Source organism: Idiotropiscis lumnitzeri, chromosome 6 (genome assembly GCF_059441095.1).
Source record: "Idiotropiscis lumnitzeri isolate Australia: NSW breed Sydney's pygmy pipehorse chromosome 6, RoL_Ilum_1.0, whole genome shotgun sequence".
Taxonomy (NCBI): Eukaryota; Metazoa; Chordata; class Actinopteri; order Syngnathiformes; family Syngnathidae; genus Idiotropiscis; species Idiotropiscis lumnitzeri.
In genome coordinates this window covers 10,606,777-10,624,497 of record NC_142396.1, presented here as the reverse complement: position 1 = coordinate 10,624,497, position 17,721 = coordinate 10,606,777, and the positions used below count along the sequence as shown (strand labels likewise).

The window sequence follows — 17,721 nt, the reverse complement described above, 5'->3', positions numbered from 1 at the left end:
ACATGACACCTGTCCCCATGCCGATTAATTTGCTTTTGTCCGAGGTAATAATGCAGTAATCCCAAATGTGTCTCAGCCGTTTTATCCCAACTTTCGCCTTTATGCTGCTGTTTCATATCCATGATACCTCAGTGTCAACGCCTCAAGTCACTTAGGACGGCGAGGTGCTGTACAGCTGTACAACAGTTGGAAATCCGTCAACAACATGATTTACATTTTAAATTATCACGTTCGTTTAAGTTTATGATCATAACCTTGGTTGGACGCACATTTTCTGTGTGGTTCTTTAAAATCCAAGAATCTATAAGACAGTAGTTAAAACTATTTTTAGTTCTATGCATTTTTCGGGTGGGTGTCTATTACTAACAGTTTTTTGTATTTGCAGTATCCATATTTACTGTATGTCTAAAATAGCGAGGGCTCACTGTAGAGGCAAACTGATGGCGGCACGCTCTCTCTACCTGTTGGTGGGAGGCTGGCGAGCGTTGGATGGACCACGGGCACTAACGTGGGGAAGCGTGGCGTGACTGTGGTGCGTGCGATGTTGACAATGCGGTCGACCAGTTTGTTGAGATGCGTATAATCCTCCACCATCATTGGACGCTGTGGCGAGCTGAAGGGGAACAAGTCCACCTCACGCACTTTGGAGCCAACTCCGATGGGATACACGTGTGTTTGGGTGCTCGTGGACGGCGGGCGCGTCACCGTGTCTGTGGGCGGGTTTTCTGTCACCAGGAAGACCAGCTGCGGTGGGATGGGACTTCGTGAAGTCGGGACGGTGGCAGTGTCCTTAAAGACAGTTTCCACGGCAGCGCCTGTGTTTGTCTTGCTTCCACCCCGCCAACGAATCTCTCTGAGACGTTGCAACAGCAACATCCTTTGGTATCTCAGATCCCAGCTGCGGATCTCCACGGTCACCGTGACTGAGTACTGGATCACTGTGATGCGAATGAACTCCTCTTTCCCAGACATCTGCGTCACAACCTCCTCCAGGAACTGTAAGGATTTGTTAAAGTTGGCCTCCCCGACTGAATCTGAGCCTTCAATGATGAAAGACACTTCCTTGGTTGGCAGTCCAGAAGAGGGCGGTGTGGTGGTGGTTGGAGACACGACGGAAGGGATGGCAAAAGGGGTGGTGAGGTGTTTAGCAGGGATTGGTTCCAGTCGAGGAGAGCGAGTCGTGATGGTTGTGCTGGATTTTGGCTCCAGGCCCAAAGTGCAAAGGTAGTCGGTCAATTCTAAAAGGCGATCAGGCAGCTCGGCAGTGCTGCTCAGCACGTAGGCTCTATTGTCGCGGTTGCTCTTTGTGATGTCGTTAATCTGCTTCATGCTCACACCAGGACCAATGGCCACGGTAAGCGTGGTGATGCTTTTTCTGCGGAGCATGCTGATGTACGGGCGCAAGGGTTGAGGATTGGTGCTGGCCGTCAGGATGACGGCGACGCGGCCGGCGTCCTCTCGTTTGTTCTTGTCATAGATGTTGTAAGAGAGATATTTAATGGCCTCATCCAAGAAGGCGGCGTCACCTCCGGCGTAGTGCAACTCATGCACAGTCTTCTTAAACAGCCACTTCTGAACCTACACACAAAAAGTTAAAATGGCAACAAATTAGTAGCAATTTTAATTTAAAGGTGACATATGGGGAAAATGAGATTTAATTTTAAATGATATATAATACTTTATTGAAAATTTCAATTACTGGCTGACAAGTCTTGGAGTACCTACCCACCTCTCAAATGTGAAATTAAATAACCAGTTGAATCTTTTCTAATCTTCCCATTTTCCAAAATTTAGTCTATAAGCAAGCTGTTAATTTTGCTGGATAGTGATATACTAGTGGTGCGTATGTACGAAGAATAGTGTATGATGTGCTGCCTCCATGAATGAAAATGTGATCCCATGGGTCTACCTACCTGTAAATCATACGTTTTGACTCCAGAGTAGTAAAGCAGCACTGCAGCTCGAGTGTGAGCGGAGCCCAAGCGGAAGCGCTCCACCACCCCCAGTATAAAGTTTTTAGTGGTCTGAAACTCGGTTTCGCTCAATGCGGTGGACCCGTCCAGCAGGAAAACCAGATCCATGGCACGATCGCACGTCCCCTCCGGCATCATGGTTGTCATGGGGATGGTTGGAAAGGTTGCGGAGGCAAGTGTTGGTGCGGCAGTGGTCAAAGTGGTGCAAGTCTCACAGGTTAAGGTGTTGTTTTCACAGTGACTTTGTAAAGAAAGCAAATTACAAATCAGGATTTATAAATAAAAAGTTATATTTTGAGATTTATGCCTTCCATTAATCTGGATTTTTTTTTTAATATTATTATTATTACAAAGCACATAGTACCCCTACTTACCATATTTTGCAGTGGGCGGGATCATGGCGGCTGATGATGACTTTGTTGCCGTGGGAGATTCTTTGACCCTCATGGACGCACACTTGACACTGAGTGGGCTCGACACACCTCATGGCCACCTCATCCAATAGCTTGCCTGAGAACGACGTGGTGAAAAATGAAGCACAATTTAAAACGGTTCTGAAGCGTCTCGATAAAAGGTCTTTGACATTTTTCCAACGCCATCCATTATCCAACCCGTTAATCCTGGAGCCTATCCCAGCTGTCTTCAGGCATCACGATTTGTGTTTGCTGAGGCGTCCACTAAACTTGTCACATATAAACATAAATGAAACGCTGTTTATATGAGTGAAAATGCTTCAATTGAGAAATTTGAGGAGGGCTGTTCGCAGGGCTGTTATCTCTCTTTTTTTTTTTTGACATAACAGCACAGTGCAGTGAACAGACATGATTCAATATTGTTAAATTAACAAGCACACAGTTAATTTCTGAACGGCCTGTAGTCCTGTGCTTCAAAACAAAATTTCTTCTTTAGGCGTGGCTGCCTGTTAGTTGTAGAAACAGTGTGTGGAGGTTTTTACGTTATTTAGACACACTGTGATATCAAAATGTTGTCAAAATTCAGAATAGCTTACAAACCAGGCACATTTTCAGAAATAGGCACAAGTGTAATTCCAAACTTGAAGGGTGGGCAGGTACAATTTCAATACACGCCAATAAAGTTCATTTTCCATCATGTCTCCCTTGAAATGTTAATTTCACTAATTGGGAACATGTTAAGCACCTGGGGGGCAGTAAGCATAACATCCTTCCACACATGTGAGGGAGCACTGGAGGGGATCGGGGTGCTGGCAGGTGACGGGACAGGCAGGACCACAAATGTTGTACCTCCACTGGCATAACTCCTCTCCTGCAGCCGCACTCTTCGGGTTCAACTCCTCACAGCTCATTGCTATGTAGACAGAAGGTTTTACTGTCATTCAAACGGTTTGCCTCAATCATATAATAATAGTATATATAGGCGATAGTTCTAAAAAAGTCAGCCCACAAAGCTAGCAGAAAGTTGAAGACAAAACAAGCATAGGGCTCTCACTAATTACAACAACTACTTTCTGGGATGGTGGTCCATATAAATAATATGAAAAAAGCTTAACGTGGCATAAAAAAAGATCGTGGACTGCTGCCATAAAGGACTACAGCAATATTTGTCACACTCACGGCAAAGCTCATTGGATCGCCAATTGATGGCTACCCCCTTCTGCAAACAAGCTTGAGCGTAGGCTGCAATGACATCACAAAAACAAGCACAGTCGCCCACTGAAGGACAAGTGCACGCCGCCTCCACGCACATCTCTACATATGGTCCTGCGTACACCTAAAGAGAGGCATAAAGAGAAGAAAGAACACTGAGCACCTACTATACTCAATGTAGGTACAGTATATCGGCACAAGCTAAGGAGATCCAAAACAAATGCATGATGGCAGAATTATTATTTTTTTTTTTTTGGCATACCCATGCTTGAATTTGAAAAGAAAGTCAGCCATTTAGCTTTGAAGCAGCTATTTTGGGCAAATTTCTTGGCACTTTGAGGAACTCCTACTGGGGAATTTGCCCAAATGAACGTCAATCAAAAAGCAGCTATTCCAGAAAAATAAGCAAAGCTAAATTGCCAAGATGACCCATGGCATCGAATGTGGTTGGAGAAAAGTATCACATTTTGATGATCATTTGGAGGAGTTACCGTGAAAAAAGGAGGCATGAGGGACTCGTTTAATACATAATTCTTTTCAATGTATATGTTTTGCAATTGTAGTTTTTGGGTTACCATTTTATATTTTGGTGCTGAGCCTCTGGGTTCCTACTGACTCACCTGACTATTGCACTCTTTAAAGAGGGGACCGGTGAGCACGTGGCATGACTGCTCAACTGTTACCAGTCTGATGATGTTGTCAGCACATGGAGCAGGCACCTGTAAACGAAAATGCGGTGAAACATTCTTAAGTGATAATTGCCCTATACTTAATAAAGTATGTTTTGTTTTTTTATAATTTTATGTTATTAGATTTTTTTTTTTGCACTTTAATCTGAAACAGTCCTTCATAGATTGCAATGAGTTGCTTCTCCTAACCACGTTCCAAACATTCATTACCTGCGTGACATCAGCACAGCTAGGAGCAACCTTCCAGGAGTTCCCAAAGTGTAAAGAGTCCACCTCCAGCTGATTGTTACTGCTGATGAGGTCATTATTAACATTCCCATCAAAGTTACCGCATAGACCACACACCCGATTCTACACGTGGGAAAATTACAGAAAAAAAAAAAGAGTCAAAATGGCAGCCCCAATAATCTGTGTATTAATACACGTGTACCCGGTATTCAGCTGATATGTGGACCAGGAGGTGGGTTCCCTTGTCCCAGCCAAGGGAAATATGTCTCCCCAGCAGGAGGGTGTAGAATTGACCCGATCGGATAATCTCCACCTGAGCACTCTGCGGTACTGGCACTTTCATCTTCACCTGAGCAATGACCAAAATATGTCAATGAAATAAAAAGCTATGGAGAGTCTTGGTCACACGAGCTGTGCACTTACATATGGATATTATTATTATTGTTAAAACCTTTTTATTTCAAGAAAAAAAATAAAAAGTGCTAATCTACCTCGCCATTTTGCATCACAATTAACCCTCCATGGTAGTAGACAGACACAGACTTGGCACAGCGATGGCCCACAATGCCACAGCCTTCATTCTCCACAAGCACTCTGAAGGTCCCCTCTTCTCCATTACACATGTCCTGTGTGCAACGATGGTAAAAGAATGGACAAAGAGGTGTAAAAAGACTTAAAACACGCAGTAGAGGTTATTTCTTTGATCTGGTCTTACCTGGACCAGGACATACTGGCAGAGACCAGGAAAGGAATACTCAAGGCCATCAAAGGTGATGTAGTGGGCCTCCCCCACGGTGCGGCACACGGCGTCACAAAACTTGTCAGTGCAGCGCCACGTGCGGTTCTCGCATACGCTGCGAAATAAAAATAGGTCATGCACCCGCCAAGAGGAACATTATCACAAAAAAAAAAAAAATCTGTTTACCAGGTGTTGCAGTCCACCGGGATGCTTTGTCCTGATGCATAAGGCTTGTTGTTATGGTAACAAGGGCACTGCTCTGGCACAATGCAACCTCCATGGTGGTGTACCTGAAATATCAATCAGTGAGCCCTCTCTCGTAGAAACTCCATCAATCAATAGTTTATCAACAGAGTCAACATTTTTTATTTGTTGAGCACATTTCGAACTTCAAAAAGCAACACAGAAATCAAATGAAAAAATCCATCCCGTTCTAAATCTCTGGCCTACTTTATTTGCCAAATAGATTTGATAAGAATACAGTAAATCATAACTATTTTGACTCGTAAAAAAACAATAATAATAAAAAAAAATAATATACAGAAGTCATATTGTGATGATGATTTCCAAAAAAGGGACTTGGTAAAATCCAATTTTGAGCACATTAAAGATAACGCCTCGCTTTTTAACTTTGACTGATGAAATCAAAGTTGTTGAGCTCCTGGACCAATAACTACTCTGATTGAGCTTTAGAAACTTCTCTGACACCCAGGACTTGATTTGTAAGAAAACAATTAACAGAATATCAATTCCATGCATGAAAGTACCACCACCTACTGTGCCGAGTGGACAGACGCAGCCGGGAACACAGGCAAGTGAAACACAGGGAAGGTTCACATTCTGGCAGTGTCTGGCGCATTCCAGGCCAGTTTCCCCCACGTCACACTTTGCATGGACCATTGGAGGTAGACATGTTGTCGAGCGCTTCCCTGGAAGTACCAACGCCAGCAACAGTGTCACATTTAATTTGTTGTAAAGCCTTCGTTGTTGTTGCGCAATAAACTGGTTTGCTGGACAGTTTAAGAATACATTTCGCCACATAAGAAGGCACGTTAGCCATTGCTAAAAGTAAAAATTGGTGTTTTTCACTTGGTGGACTAGTTCTGCGTGCTTGTGAATTTGGAAGATGCACTACGCCTCACTGGGCATTACTTTTTCCAGCGAATCACGCATCTCGCAATTTGGTGACAAAAAATAGATGGAATTTTAGGCTTGCTCAAAGGTCTATTTTGCAGTGCAGGCGCAGGTGGTCTAACGCGATTTTTAAAAGAGGAGCAGGCAGACAGATTTGTCGCTGCGCGGACGAGCGTGTTGGACCTCATCATAAATCATTCATAAATATGACACCTGCGTGGGATAATTCCTCTGAATTATTGTTGAAATTAATTAATTGAACGAATTATAATCATTATCATATTAAAAACATTTTAATAGCCCCCCGACACTATTGGAGGAGGTGTTAATATTTTTGTTGAAATTTTATTGCACAACTTTCCATGGTCTTCTTTTTTAATCTTGCACACAAGTAAAACACTTTGTTTTAAAAACAAAAGCTAATAAAAAAAAAAACTAACAAAGCCATCCTGAAAACTAATTAAAACAAAATACATGGAAAAAAAAACCTAACTCAAAACGAAATAAAAAGCCACTGTAATTAAATTTCCCAAACTATAATAACCCTGCAACAAGACATTAAGAAATACTTATGACAGTGTGTTTTGATAAATTTAAATATGTTCAGTGCAAGTGTCAGAGTGGAAAAACTTTTTTTTTTTAATATTGTCTCCATATAGCTGGAGGGTTCAGAACCTATCACAGAATGAATAAGCAGTATTATTAAAATATGTGTCGGACTTCACCTCTGGAGGGTGCCAGGTCATCGTCATAGAAGAGATCAGAAAGCAAAGTGCTTGTTTCTGCAGAGCTGCAGCGCATGGATCCATTCTCGCAGTAACTGTGAATCCAAATATACAAAAGATTAGACTTAGTCCATAAAAAAAACATCTTTTATAAAAACAATTCTGCCCACATTTAGAAAGAAAAATACGTCACATTTCAATTGTTTTCAATTAGGATTAAGATAAACTATTTTTATGTGTTTCAGAATAGTTCCGGATACTGGTGTCACAGATTGACGTAAAATTGGCTGGTCATGTCTATCGCAATAGAACGCTCAAAAAACACTCAAAGGCCCAAGCCCATAATTGAATGGGAAGTAAGCAATTATTGTTTAATTGTTGATTGTTTATTGTCATGAAATGTCCGCCTGTACACTGTTTTAAATTGTGCTAAATATACAAACTAAGCCAAAAATTGCCTAGGGTAATTTGTCCAATGGAGCCCCAGTAGGAACCGGCTATGTTCGACAGATGGGCGGTGCTAAATTGCCCCGATTTTTTTGCCTATGCTATATAATGATGACGGAGCATGGCGTCCAAGTTTGATCATGGCCCACATGAAAAAAGGGTTTGTGAGGAACAGTTTGTGGTCGTCATTTATTTACTGTGACGCTCTGTTATAAGGTGGCAATAAAACACATTTGTTTGCACTCACTGAAGAAGATGTAAAGTCATTATTGAAGAAAATATATATTCAAAACACTTGGTCAATTTTGTAAAACATTCAAGTGAAAAAGAGTAAGTAAGAGCACTTGTCTTCTATTGCCGCGCGACAATGACCTTTCACTCTATTCGAAGATACTTTGTTGTAGACAGTTCATAATGTTGAAATTGTGCATGTTGTGACCTTCGGAAACCGAGGACCAGTTTGCAGTGATGTAGACTACACTGCGTCATGTGGAGATAACATATTCAAGGCTGCTGCTATATTGTTTTAAGAATGAATTTTTGGCATGGCTCAAAGTACGTAATGTTATTAGATCAGTAATTCTCAACCGCTGTGTCGTGGTACATTACTGTGTCGTGAGAGATTATCAGGTTCAGGTCCAGATTTCACACTCAGGAAGTCAATTTTCAGTACATTGAAATGAGATCATCATTAAATCAGTATATATTATTTTGTGAGATTTTTGTTTGAGGATCGACTTGAGATTTTTCAAATATATGCGTCATGGCAGAATCAAGGTGGATTAGCTAACAAACATATCCAGAGTGTATTTGCGAGTCACGCCCACAGACCAGATGCTGTTGTGATCGGCGTAGACGTCGTTAGGCTGGTACAGCTGGCCATCATGCAGGCACGTGCACTGGTCCGCCTTCACACACTCTCCTGAGTCGCTCAGGTACTTTCCAGTTGGGCAAAAACAACCCTCCTCGCACACTCGCTCCCCTCCGCATCCACCCTCCGCTCCGGACAAGGAAAGGCAGGTGCGGTCGCACAAGCTCCCACAGGCCTCGTACACCCGGCCTCTTGTGCACTCCATCTCTGAGGATTGAAATCACTGGTTTGAGGGGCATTTCTTTCAGATAATTAATGACACTACTTAAAAAAAATCTTTGCTATTTTTAATTGTGTGAGGCGTGTTTACGGCAGAGCGAAGGTGAACGCCAGTGGAGCAGCACCCCTTTGGCTGCGCAGGCAGTCGCGTAAGAAGCCAGGGCAGAGCAGAGGCACTCCTCGCCGTCCACACATGAACAAACGTCATAACGACAAAACTGCTGGAAAGGAGCCGGATTGACCAGGAAGTGGCACGGGCCGAATACATCTGACGTCATCATTGAGCAACCTTCTTCTGCCAAACGAACTGAAGAAAATAGAACAAGGCAGATTGGAACTGAGATATACAGTGAACCACTGACGTTATTTCTGTGACAGTTTAGTGCGGTTCAGTGTCGTCACGATGTGTGTGTGTTTGTGTGTGTTCACCTCTTTTGGGGTTGATGGCACAGGGATCCGTCGCAACTCTGTGAGTGGACTTGCAGTCGGCGTTGGTTTTCCAGGAGTGACCAAAGGCCAGCGGGCCCGACTCAACCAACCCGGACGCGGACAAGAAGTCATCGCCTTGGTTACCGTTGTAGTTACCACAGAGGCCGCAAGTCCGCCCCACCCAGCGTGGGCCCAGCTGGGAAAAAGTGGGTCATATTTGAAAACTAACAAGATTCTTACCCGAAATGTGCCGCAAGGGAGTGAATGCACCTTTAAAAGCACCCGGCCCCTCCCATCCCAGTCGAGACGCAGGTTATCGCCATACTTCAGCAACACAGATGACTGGACAGATTTCTGGATATGCAACCGTCCTGGAAATTGAGAACCAATGATGAATTTGTATTTTGTTTAATTTTAGAGCCATTTCACATTTTTAGAATAAAAAATACAGATTTAGCCATTATTTTAGTGGTTACTATAACCTACAAATTCCAAATCTTTCAACCCCTTCTTTTTTTATTCTGTTTGACTCCAACAAGGACTTCAATTTTTACAGTTTACTAAAGGCAAACTAATAATCAGGCTGAATTGAAGCATTTGTTTACCCCTTTTGATCAAACATTATCAGATTTGAGATTATCCTGAATGATTATCCTGAGGTGTGTAAGAAGGACTTATTTTCCTAACACATCTGCTCTTAAAAAGGTTGCGTTTGTATAATATGTCTCCCAAGTCATGCGCCACAATAAAAATTACAAGGTATTTTTTTTAACCACCATTCAAGCTAAATGTTAGCGTAGCTCCTTGTATTTCTTCTTCTTAATACGACAACCTCATTATGTGTGAGGTGTGCCTTTTTGGTTATCTGGAGTACACCACACACTAAAAAAAGCATCATCAATTTTTCATCGTCATGTGGGGTCTCTCAGAATTAAAAAAATTGAAGATTGGTATTTGTGTACGCCGCTTAGAAATGCACATTGCTACACTGATTTGAATACTGAAGCCTTGACAGAGGCTTGTGCTCTCTGAGTTCTTGTATTACACCACATATACTCTTGCGTGTCACAGTGTTTGAGTGACAAAAGGCAGCTGGTCCCCATCAAAATGCCGTACCATGGTGCATTGGGGTCTGGATGTCCATGCCGTTGACAGAAACCATTCCTCCGTGCTTCAGCTTCACTGTCATGTTCTCCAAAGAAGGCAGACTGAGGGTCACAGAACGTGTACACACAGCCTCCAAATCATCTGCACACTGAAAGACAGTTCAATAATAAGCTGTCAGACACACACACAAAGAGTGACAGAAAGAAAATGCTGAGTTATTATTCTGCCAAAGATGTAATGTGAGGTCTTATGTAATGTGATACTGTATAGCTTAGCCATCATGTTTGGAAAGTTATTCAGATCTGCTTGTACGGGATATATACGGATCTTTTGTAGGATTTACAACCAGGGTGAGACATGGATCCCTTGTTATATACGGGGTGAAGTCCCATTGTCCATCCATCCATTGTCTGCATACCGCTTGTCCTCACAAGGGTCGCGGGGGGTGCTGGAGCCTATCCCAGCTGTCTTTGGGCAGCAGGTAGGGGACACTCTGAAGTGGCTGCCAGTCAATCGCCGGGCACACATAGACGGACAACCATCCGTGCTCACACTCATACCTAGGGGCAATTTTGAGCGTCCAATCAACCTGCCATGCATGTTTTTGGAATGTGGGAGGAAACCGGAGGAAACCCAAGCAAGCACAGGGAGGACATGCAAACACCACACAGGAAGGCCGGAGCCGGAATCGAATCCATTATCTCTGCACTGTGAGGCCATCGTGCTAACCAGTTGGCCACCGTGCCGCCAGAAGTCGCATCGTGACTTGCAAAAAAAAAAAATGCAAAAAGTTTTTCATTTGGTGACAATTGACTTTATTAAAAAGCCTCATTTATACCCCAAACTCACAAAATGGAAAATTTGTCGCAAGTCCAAGAACACTGCTGTAGATAAGCTGCTTCATGACTCATTAAAAAAACAAAAAACAAACAGTTAACAATAGTTTTCTGGACCTCTCTCTGCATCATCTATCATCTAGTGAAATTTTCCACCCTCCTTTATCCAGTATCAACCCAACAATGAGCCTTATCTGCCTGTTGGCATAAATCTTCACACAGCTGTTTACTGACATGTGAGCTACTCCTCTACGAACATTGCACAAATTGGAGCGCTCCGTTCAACAGAATAAAAAACTGAATTGTGGATGATGATTTGCACATCTGCAGGCAATTTGTACGCGCTCTCATCTACCAGCCTTGAGCTAACATAACTACATGAATTACTTGTATGAAAAAGACTTCTGGACCATAAAGATAAAAGAATAAAATCAAAAACTAAATGTTATGAACTGAGAATGCCCTGGATTGGGATCTTATGGAGGATTTACAACCATATTGAAACATCCTGATGACGGTTTTGCATTATGTCTAAGGGTAACTGAAATACATTATATTTAAAAAATTTGCAAACATCTGTACGGGCGTCAGTACCTGCACATTTTCAATAATGACAGCGAAGTCCTGCTCGGCACAGTCTCTGGCCAGCAGGTACTGACAAGGACCGCTGAAGGTGAAGAATTTGTTGTCAAACGTCTTGAAGTGAGACTGACCCACCACCAGGCATTCACCTGCAGAGCAGATGAAGCCAGAGTTGGTAAACTAATTATTACAGAGGTATATTTGCATAATGAGAACCAATTAAAAAACGGCATCATCAACTGCAACACCTCTCAGTGCAATGCAATCCACAATAATAAATGTATTGTTCATAAATACATCTTAAATTGCTCCACTTTATCTAACCTCTAATATGGCTGGATTTACACTGCAGGTTCAAATAACCCAATTTCAATTTAATGACTAAATCCGATTTTAGGACTGTCCATTGTCTATTTATATTTATAATGACGCATATTGAGGTTACACATTGCTCCGCTGGCGTAAACTGACTTTTCTTTTACTGAGGGTAACATCCACACTACTCCTATGGCAACTTTGCTTATTAAAGCTGGACACACCTCAGATGCAAATTAAGTTACTAAAAGAATTGTGTCTCTCAACCATGCACTGTAAATCCAGCCTAATGGACTATGGTTCAAGTCACTCACCGGGGCAACCTTCATTGGTGCATTCCCATGACCCGTGTCGACAAACACTGGAGAAAAAAAAAGTGGCCTTTTAGTTCCCATACTCTGCAGATGTGTGCATCTACTCACCAGGTGTTGCAGTCCTGAGAGATGGTGGAGCCTGGCGGGAAGTGCCGCCCCATGTGCACACAAGAACACTGAGACACCTCAACACAGCGGTTTCCATCCAACACTTTACCCACTGAAAAGCACACACACCTATTCACACACACAAAGACTCAAAGCTGCAGGGGTGGAAACCAGTCGCTGGGGGAGTTACCAGGGCATGTGCATCCATCCACACACTCGTCTTTGCAGATCTCCTGGATGTTGAGACTATGGCAGGTTGTGGAGCAGGATTTGGTGCATTCGCTGTAGTGCATTCCAATGGGACATTTGGGGACTGTTCGCACACAGACACACATGCACACATACTTATTTTCATACATTTGAAAATAGATATCTGTACTTTCTACTTCTTAATTGATCAAAAAAGACTCGTTATTTTTTTTCCAAACTCTGCATATGAGGACACAATGTAAAAAATGTAGAAAGAAAATCGTTTTAATTTTGTACTTGAGTCTGTCCATGTTTATTTTTAAATAGGTAAAGAAATTGAATCACTGCTTTTACCAGTCTTTTCAACACACGTATCAGTACTTCTCCTGAAGTGCGCAAGTAATTCTGCCGCCTCTGTTTAATTCTCGTAATTTGATGACATTTTGCTGACTTACAGCATTCGCTTTCCTGCTGCCACCCTCGTAAGAGCATCCCATGGGCATGACACGTGCGCGCGTACTCCAGAAGGACTGGACAATAACAGTCCTCGCTGTCGCCCTGGCCGCAGTGGCATGCCTCCTCTTGGCATAGGGACAAGAAGGCCTCAGGTGATACCAAGTGGGCGCAGTGCAGGAACACGGCGGATGTTTGCAATACGCTGCAGCTGGACAGAATCTAGAAAAAAAAACACACGTTATCAGTGCTCATACCTTATTATCTCTGCCTATGGGGAATTTTAAGTGAAATGTTGACAAAAACATGTCCCAGACATGTTATGAAGACACCTGGAGACTGTCTAAAATATAGCCCAAAAAAAGCACAATGTTTCTTCTCTTATTGAGTGAAGCATTAATGACAGGAAATGTATATATCACGGTTCGACGTTGAGAGCGGCTCGATGGTCCGAGGGAACCACATAACTGTGTGGAGCCATCTTAAGCTCCCTGATGCTCGACCGGGCCACCTTTACAAATTTCATGAATTTCACTCAGGGACATTTGAGCCACGGCAACTTTGCTCATATTGGGCCACCGCCCAAAAAGTCTTAATGTTGGATTCTGTATATTTTCCTGCTTCGTAGCCTACCTCAGTGATAATATTTTTCATGACAGTGAGTGATTATGCTTTGATTTTTTTGTGAGTCACTCTTCATTCTCATTCAAGGCAGATGTTTCGAAGCACCTTTTTGCTTTTTGTGCGTGTGTCTAGGTGTGTGTGTGTGTGTGTGTGTGTGACTGACCTCTGAAGTGTCTTTGGAGCTGTTGCAAGTCAGACTGGGAGGAGATACGCGTTTACAGGCTTGACCTGCTCCCTTCACCGCCCATGAATTAGCAAAGTCATAGCTATCCTCGGTGAGGAATCCTGAAATGACGCACAGCACATAAAGATGTCGACAGTTTCCTCATTAATCTCATGCTGTCGCTGCTCTTTGTTTTTTTTTTGTTTTTTCTTTAACCCGTTATCTTTTCCTGTATGGAATAGCTACTCTTCCTGTTTCTCAGCCCCGGTGACTCGAACCATTTCCGAAATACCAGGACAAAAATGTTACATGTATGCCTTCCTTAACATTGAACACACAGCATGGGTGGCCTTCCAAACAAGACCATACATGTACCTTCTTGAGCGGTGTATTCATCAGCCACCGCTGCATTGAAGTTACCACACAGGCCGCAGGTATGATTGCCGTGGTGTTTGGTGAGTGTCAGGGCAACGTTGGCGGCATTGTCGATGGTCACGGTGAAGCCAAATTCCTCACTCCACAGCTTATAGAAGCCCAGCTCCTGGCCAGCAAACACGGAGTGCAATGCGTACGGCAGAGAAAGTCTGCAAGGTGACACACAAGGAGTCTGTACATGAGCTTCTTTGGTTTCAGTTTTATGCTGGCACAAACGTATCACGTGTTAATCAATTTCACAAAGCAATACAGGATTGGCTTGGTTCCAGATGCACAAAGTAAGTTCCATAAATGTTTACTTGGTGGCGTTTGAGATAAAACAAGTTGACAGGACACTTTGTGAGATTAAAATTTAGGGCTCTGTGTTAGTAGACAGTGCATGAATGCAACAAAAGCCTGTGGCTGCTGATTTTCTTATCAGCCTCTGCCAAGCTGAAATGGCCGCTGTAGCAGAAGGAGTGACTTCAAGATGAGTCTAGCAGAGTGGCAATTTGGTGGGAGAAAGGCCATCTAAAACTTAAAGCTGCTCAGAAGGACGTCTAACTGTCTCGTGAAAGCTGGTCTAACACAAAGTATTTCTTTCAGAAATATCCGTAAGTGAACAGTGGGCATCAAACCTTCTGAATCATTCCATTAGATTTATCCCAGTGGGAGGTACAGCTACGGTGGAGCACCCCAAAAAATGGTGGGTTTTCCAAGTCCCCACGCCACAGCACAAATGTGTTTCAGCCATGTCGGGATTTATAGTGTGCAACATGCATGCCACATTTAAAAATAATTGAGAGAAGTCGCTATATGATAGGCCATGTCTGGAGTTAGCCGTAACTCCCACAGTGCTGCTGCCATCACTCTTTTTTTTTCTTTGTTTTTTTTTTTTTTTTTTTTAAGTTTTTCCTTGCCCTCTGTTGTGTTAAGATTCGGGGATGCCCATAATATTTGTCAACTGTGGACATGTAAAGCCCTTTGAGACTTTTCTGTGATTAAGGACCACATAAAGAAATTGGACTTGACTTGGAGATGCAACGGACTGAAATGGTCTGCGAAAATTCCAACATCGGGTCTAGCATGCCTCTGTGAAGACATACGCCGCACTCCGCGCTGGATGTAGACCATGTAGAAGGTGCATGGACACATCACCAATCATCATCAAGACGTTGGCCATCTCATCCAAGTGGCTGTGCATCTTAACTGATGATGTAATGAGTGGGAAAAATTCAGCGGGGGCTGTATTACTCAAGATTTGCTCGACTGCTATGTAGCAGTGAGGCAGAAGTGCAGAACAGCTCGTTCACAGCCAAATATTCAGAAGGAGGTTGATGCAAAAATTTCATTGGTTGTGAAATTTTACACGCACCGGAGACCCAACTTTTATTTGTTTCCAAGAAATTAAAATTGAAATGTTCTATAGTATGTCCCTTTTCGGGGCAGGCTGTCATTGCTGGAAATTATCTTCCCATGTGGTGTCCAGTTACTGTCTTGCGTAGGTGTCCCAACACTTTGTGAGGCTTTTCTTTCTTTGGTTTAATTTTACCTGGTTTCTCCCTGGGATAATATTCCATCGACAGACAGATGCAGATCAAAGACATCCCCAAGAAACAGCGTGACTCCGGTTCTTTTGCCCCGGACAAAATCACCTGCAAATGAATCACAGTGCACATTGTTTTACTTTTGCCACACCAAAATGAAGCACACAGACACAAAGCGTCTTGATTGGCACTTTTCAAGTGGTATTTATTAAACAAGAAATGTCTGTTTGTCAATATGTTGGTGGTTTGCCGCAATGTGGAACCAAAGTATAGCAAATATTTATCCCCGCAATTAGCTAATCATGTAAGTAAAATTATATTACAGGACTATAGGAGATAATGTTAATACTCAGTTGGTCGGATTAAAGAATGTGACATACTCGCTATACTTTGTCCGTGAATGCTCATACTGTTTTTTTTTTTTGTTGTTTTTTGTTTTTGATGAGCTCACCCACCCAGCAGCGTGAAGGAGCGGCGTTTGCAGTCCCCAGCCAACAGGTAGCTGCAGTCCCCGGGAAACTCGTACAAAACGCCGTCAAAGGTGTGAACGTGGTGTCGTCCAAAGAGGCTGCATCTCCCTGTCATACCTGCCATGCATGCTGCACATGCACACACATTCACAACACCATTATGAACACCACAGTTGTTGCAAAATCCTATGTTTCAAAATGACACATTTATGGTGTAACAATAAAAGTAAGGTCATCTTATAAGTGTCTTTTGCTGGGCCTAAAACTAGATTGGGTCCTTTTGGGAGGCCTCGCCTTACTGGAAAATTCACCAGTTTTTGCAAGCGTGGGTATCATGGTAAAAATGTATGGATTTTAATTTTAGGGATCCCCAACACACATTATACTCACAGAAGTCACTCAAAGGTACCCCAGGGTAAAAAATAACACAATTTGGATTCAAAAGGCGCTGACCCGTCATTTGGGTCAATTGGACGCAAATTACTGAGTTGTTTTGTACAAAACAATTTAATATTTTGACATTTAAAATAAATAAATCCTCTTTATGTTGTGATTCAGTGGGTAACCCAAAAACAGGAAGTCTCTCATATTTATCAACATCATTGAAAAAAAAGGTCAAACAAAAAGAATCAATGTCATTGTAAAACCATTGCATTTTATAACTACACATTTCCAAAAATATCCATCTTTCTTCGCTGTCAATCACACGGCCCAATTCGTCAAACAAGCATTCCCAACCATGGACTTGTAGTCATAGTTTGGAATGATTCAATGAGCTAATTAATAATGGGACTTTTTTTAACCCACCTGTGAGCTGCAGCAGAAACAAAATTCCTCTCAAACACCAGCCTGTGCACAACTGAAACACAAATACAACATGCTTCATCCCATGATCCTCTTAAATTGACTTCCTAAAGCGTGAGTACTGTACCTCCATGGCTCCACTCTTGGATAATCCACAAATCTTGCAGAATAAAAAGAAGAAAGGCTCTTACAATTCCCAAAAAAATGCTGCACTTGAAGGCTTCACATGGTGGAACGGTGCGTCTCTGTGTCACATAACAGGCTCAACTGCAGAATGGGGTCCAAAACTTTAAAAAGCCTCACTCAAAAGTTCGTTTATATCAAGAAGAGCCCTTCCCACTCCTTTATCGTGGGATTACATCCCTCCCTCCTACATCAAGTTATGTCAAGAAGGCCAGAATATCAGTCGGTACATGTAGAGCGACACCATCAGAGCGCCTCAGTGAGACAATACCAGGATATGCCCACTGATGGCCTGGCTGAGTGATTAGCCTGCTGGTACAAACCTGTGCCAGAGCCAACCCAAACAATTGTGCTACAAAACACTGTCGGGGAAGATATCTCACGTGAGAACTGAGGTATTGGTAGCCACGTACGCAAACATGTGACTAATGTATGCCAAAAATTGCATGAAGACAATGGGCATGAGTCCTTTGGAGAAGTTGAAAAAACAAAACTCACCTATCAGCTGGGGAAAGAATCAGGAGCCTGGTAGG

The 17,721-nt window shown here is 42.8% G+C and overlaps 1 protein-coding gene across 1 annotated transcript in view; it reads right to left on the bottom strand.

The window, feature by feature from the left end:
- vwf (von Willebrand factor) overlaps nt 1-17,345 on the bottom strand; it is a 28,430-nt gene extending 11,085 nt beyond the window's left edge. The window contains exons 1-29 of the mRNA XM_088298638.1: nt 17,133-17,345; nt 17,009-17,060; nt 16,187-16,330; nt 15,737-15,839; nt 14,146-14,354; nt 13,771-13,892; nt 12,986-13,205; nt 12,532-12,654; nt 12,342-12,453; nt 12,234-12,280; nt 11,617-11,753; nt 10,196-10,334; nt 9,350-9,450; nt 9,080-9,275; nt 8,742-8,957; nt 8,392-8,638; nt 7,114-7,208; nt 6,032-6,183; nt 5,441-5,544; nt 5,231-5,369; nt 5,007-5,141; nt 4,718-4,864; nt 4,498-4,638; nt 4,219-4,317; nt 3,566-3,722; nt 3,132-3,299; nt 2,348-2,483; nt 1,914-2,214; nt 462-1,578 (exon numbers count right to left, since the gene is read on the bottom strand). Of these exons, the coding sequence (XP_088154764.1) occupies nt 462-1,578; nt 1,914-2,214; nt 2,348-2,483; nt 3,132-3,299; nt 3,566-3,722; nt 4,219-4,317; nt 4,498-4,638; nt 4,718-4,864; nt 5,007-5,141; nt 5,231-5,369; nt 5,441-5,544; nt 6,032-6,183; nt 7,114-7,208; nt 8,392-8,638; nt 8,742-8,957; nt 9,080-9,275; nt 9,350-9,450; nt 10,196-10,334; nt 11,617-11,753; nt 12,234-12,280; nt 12,342-12,453; nt 12,532-12,654; nt 12,986-13,205; nt 13,771-13,892; nt 14,146-14,354; nt 15,737-15,839; nt 16,187-16,330; nt 17,009-17,060; nt 17,133-17,138 (5,065 nt within the window). The 5' untranslated portion in view covers nt 17,139-17,345. The remainder of the gene's footprint in view (nt 1-461; nt 1,579-1,913; nt 2,215-2,347; nt 2,484-3,131; nt 3,300-3,565; nt 3,723-4,218; nt 4,318-4,497; nt 4,639-4,717; nt 4,865-5,006; nt 5,142-5,230; nt 5,370-5,440; nt 5,545-6,031; nt 6,184-7,113; nt 7,209-8,391; nt 8,639-8,741; nt 8,958-9,079; nt 9,276-9,349; nt 9,451-10,195; nt 10,335-11,616; nt 11,754-12,233; nt 12,281-12,341; nt 12,454-12,531; nt 12,655-12,985; nt 13,206-13,770; nt 13,893-14,145; nt 14,355-15,736; nt 15,840-16,186; nt 16,331-17,008; nt 17,061-17,132) is intronic.
- Nucleotides 17,346-17,721: the final 376 nt, after the last annotated feature.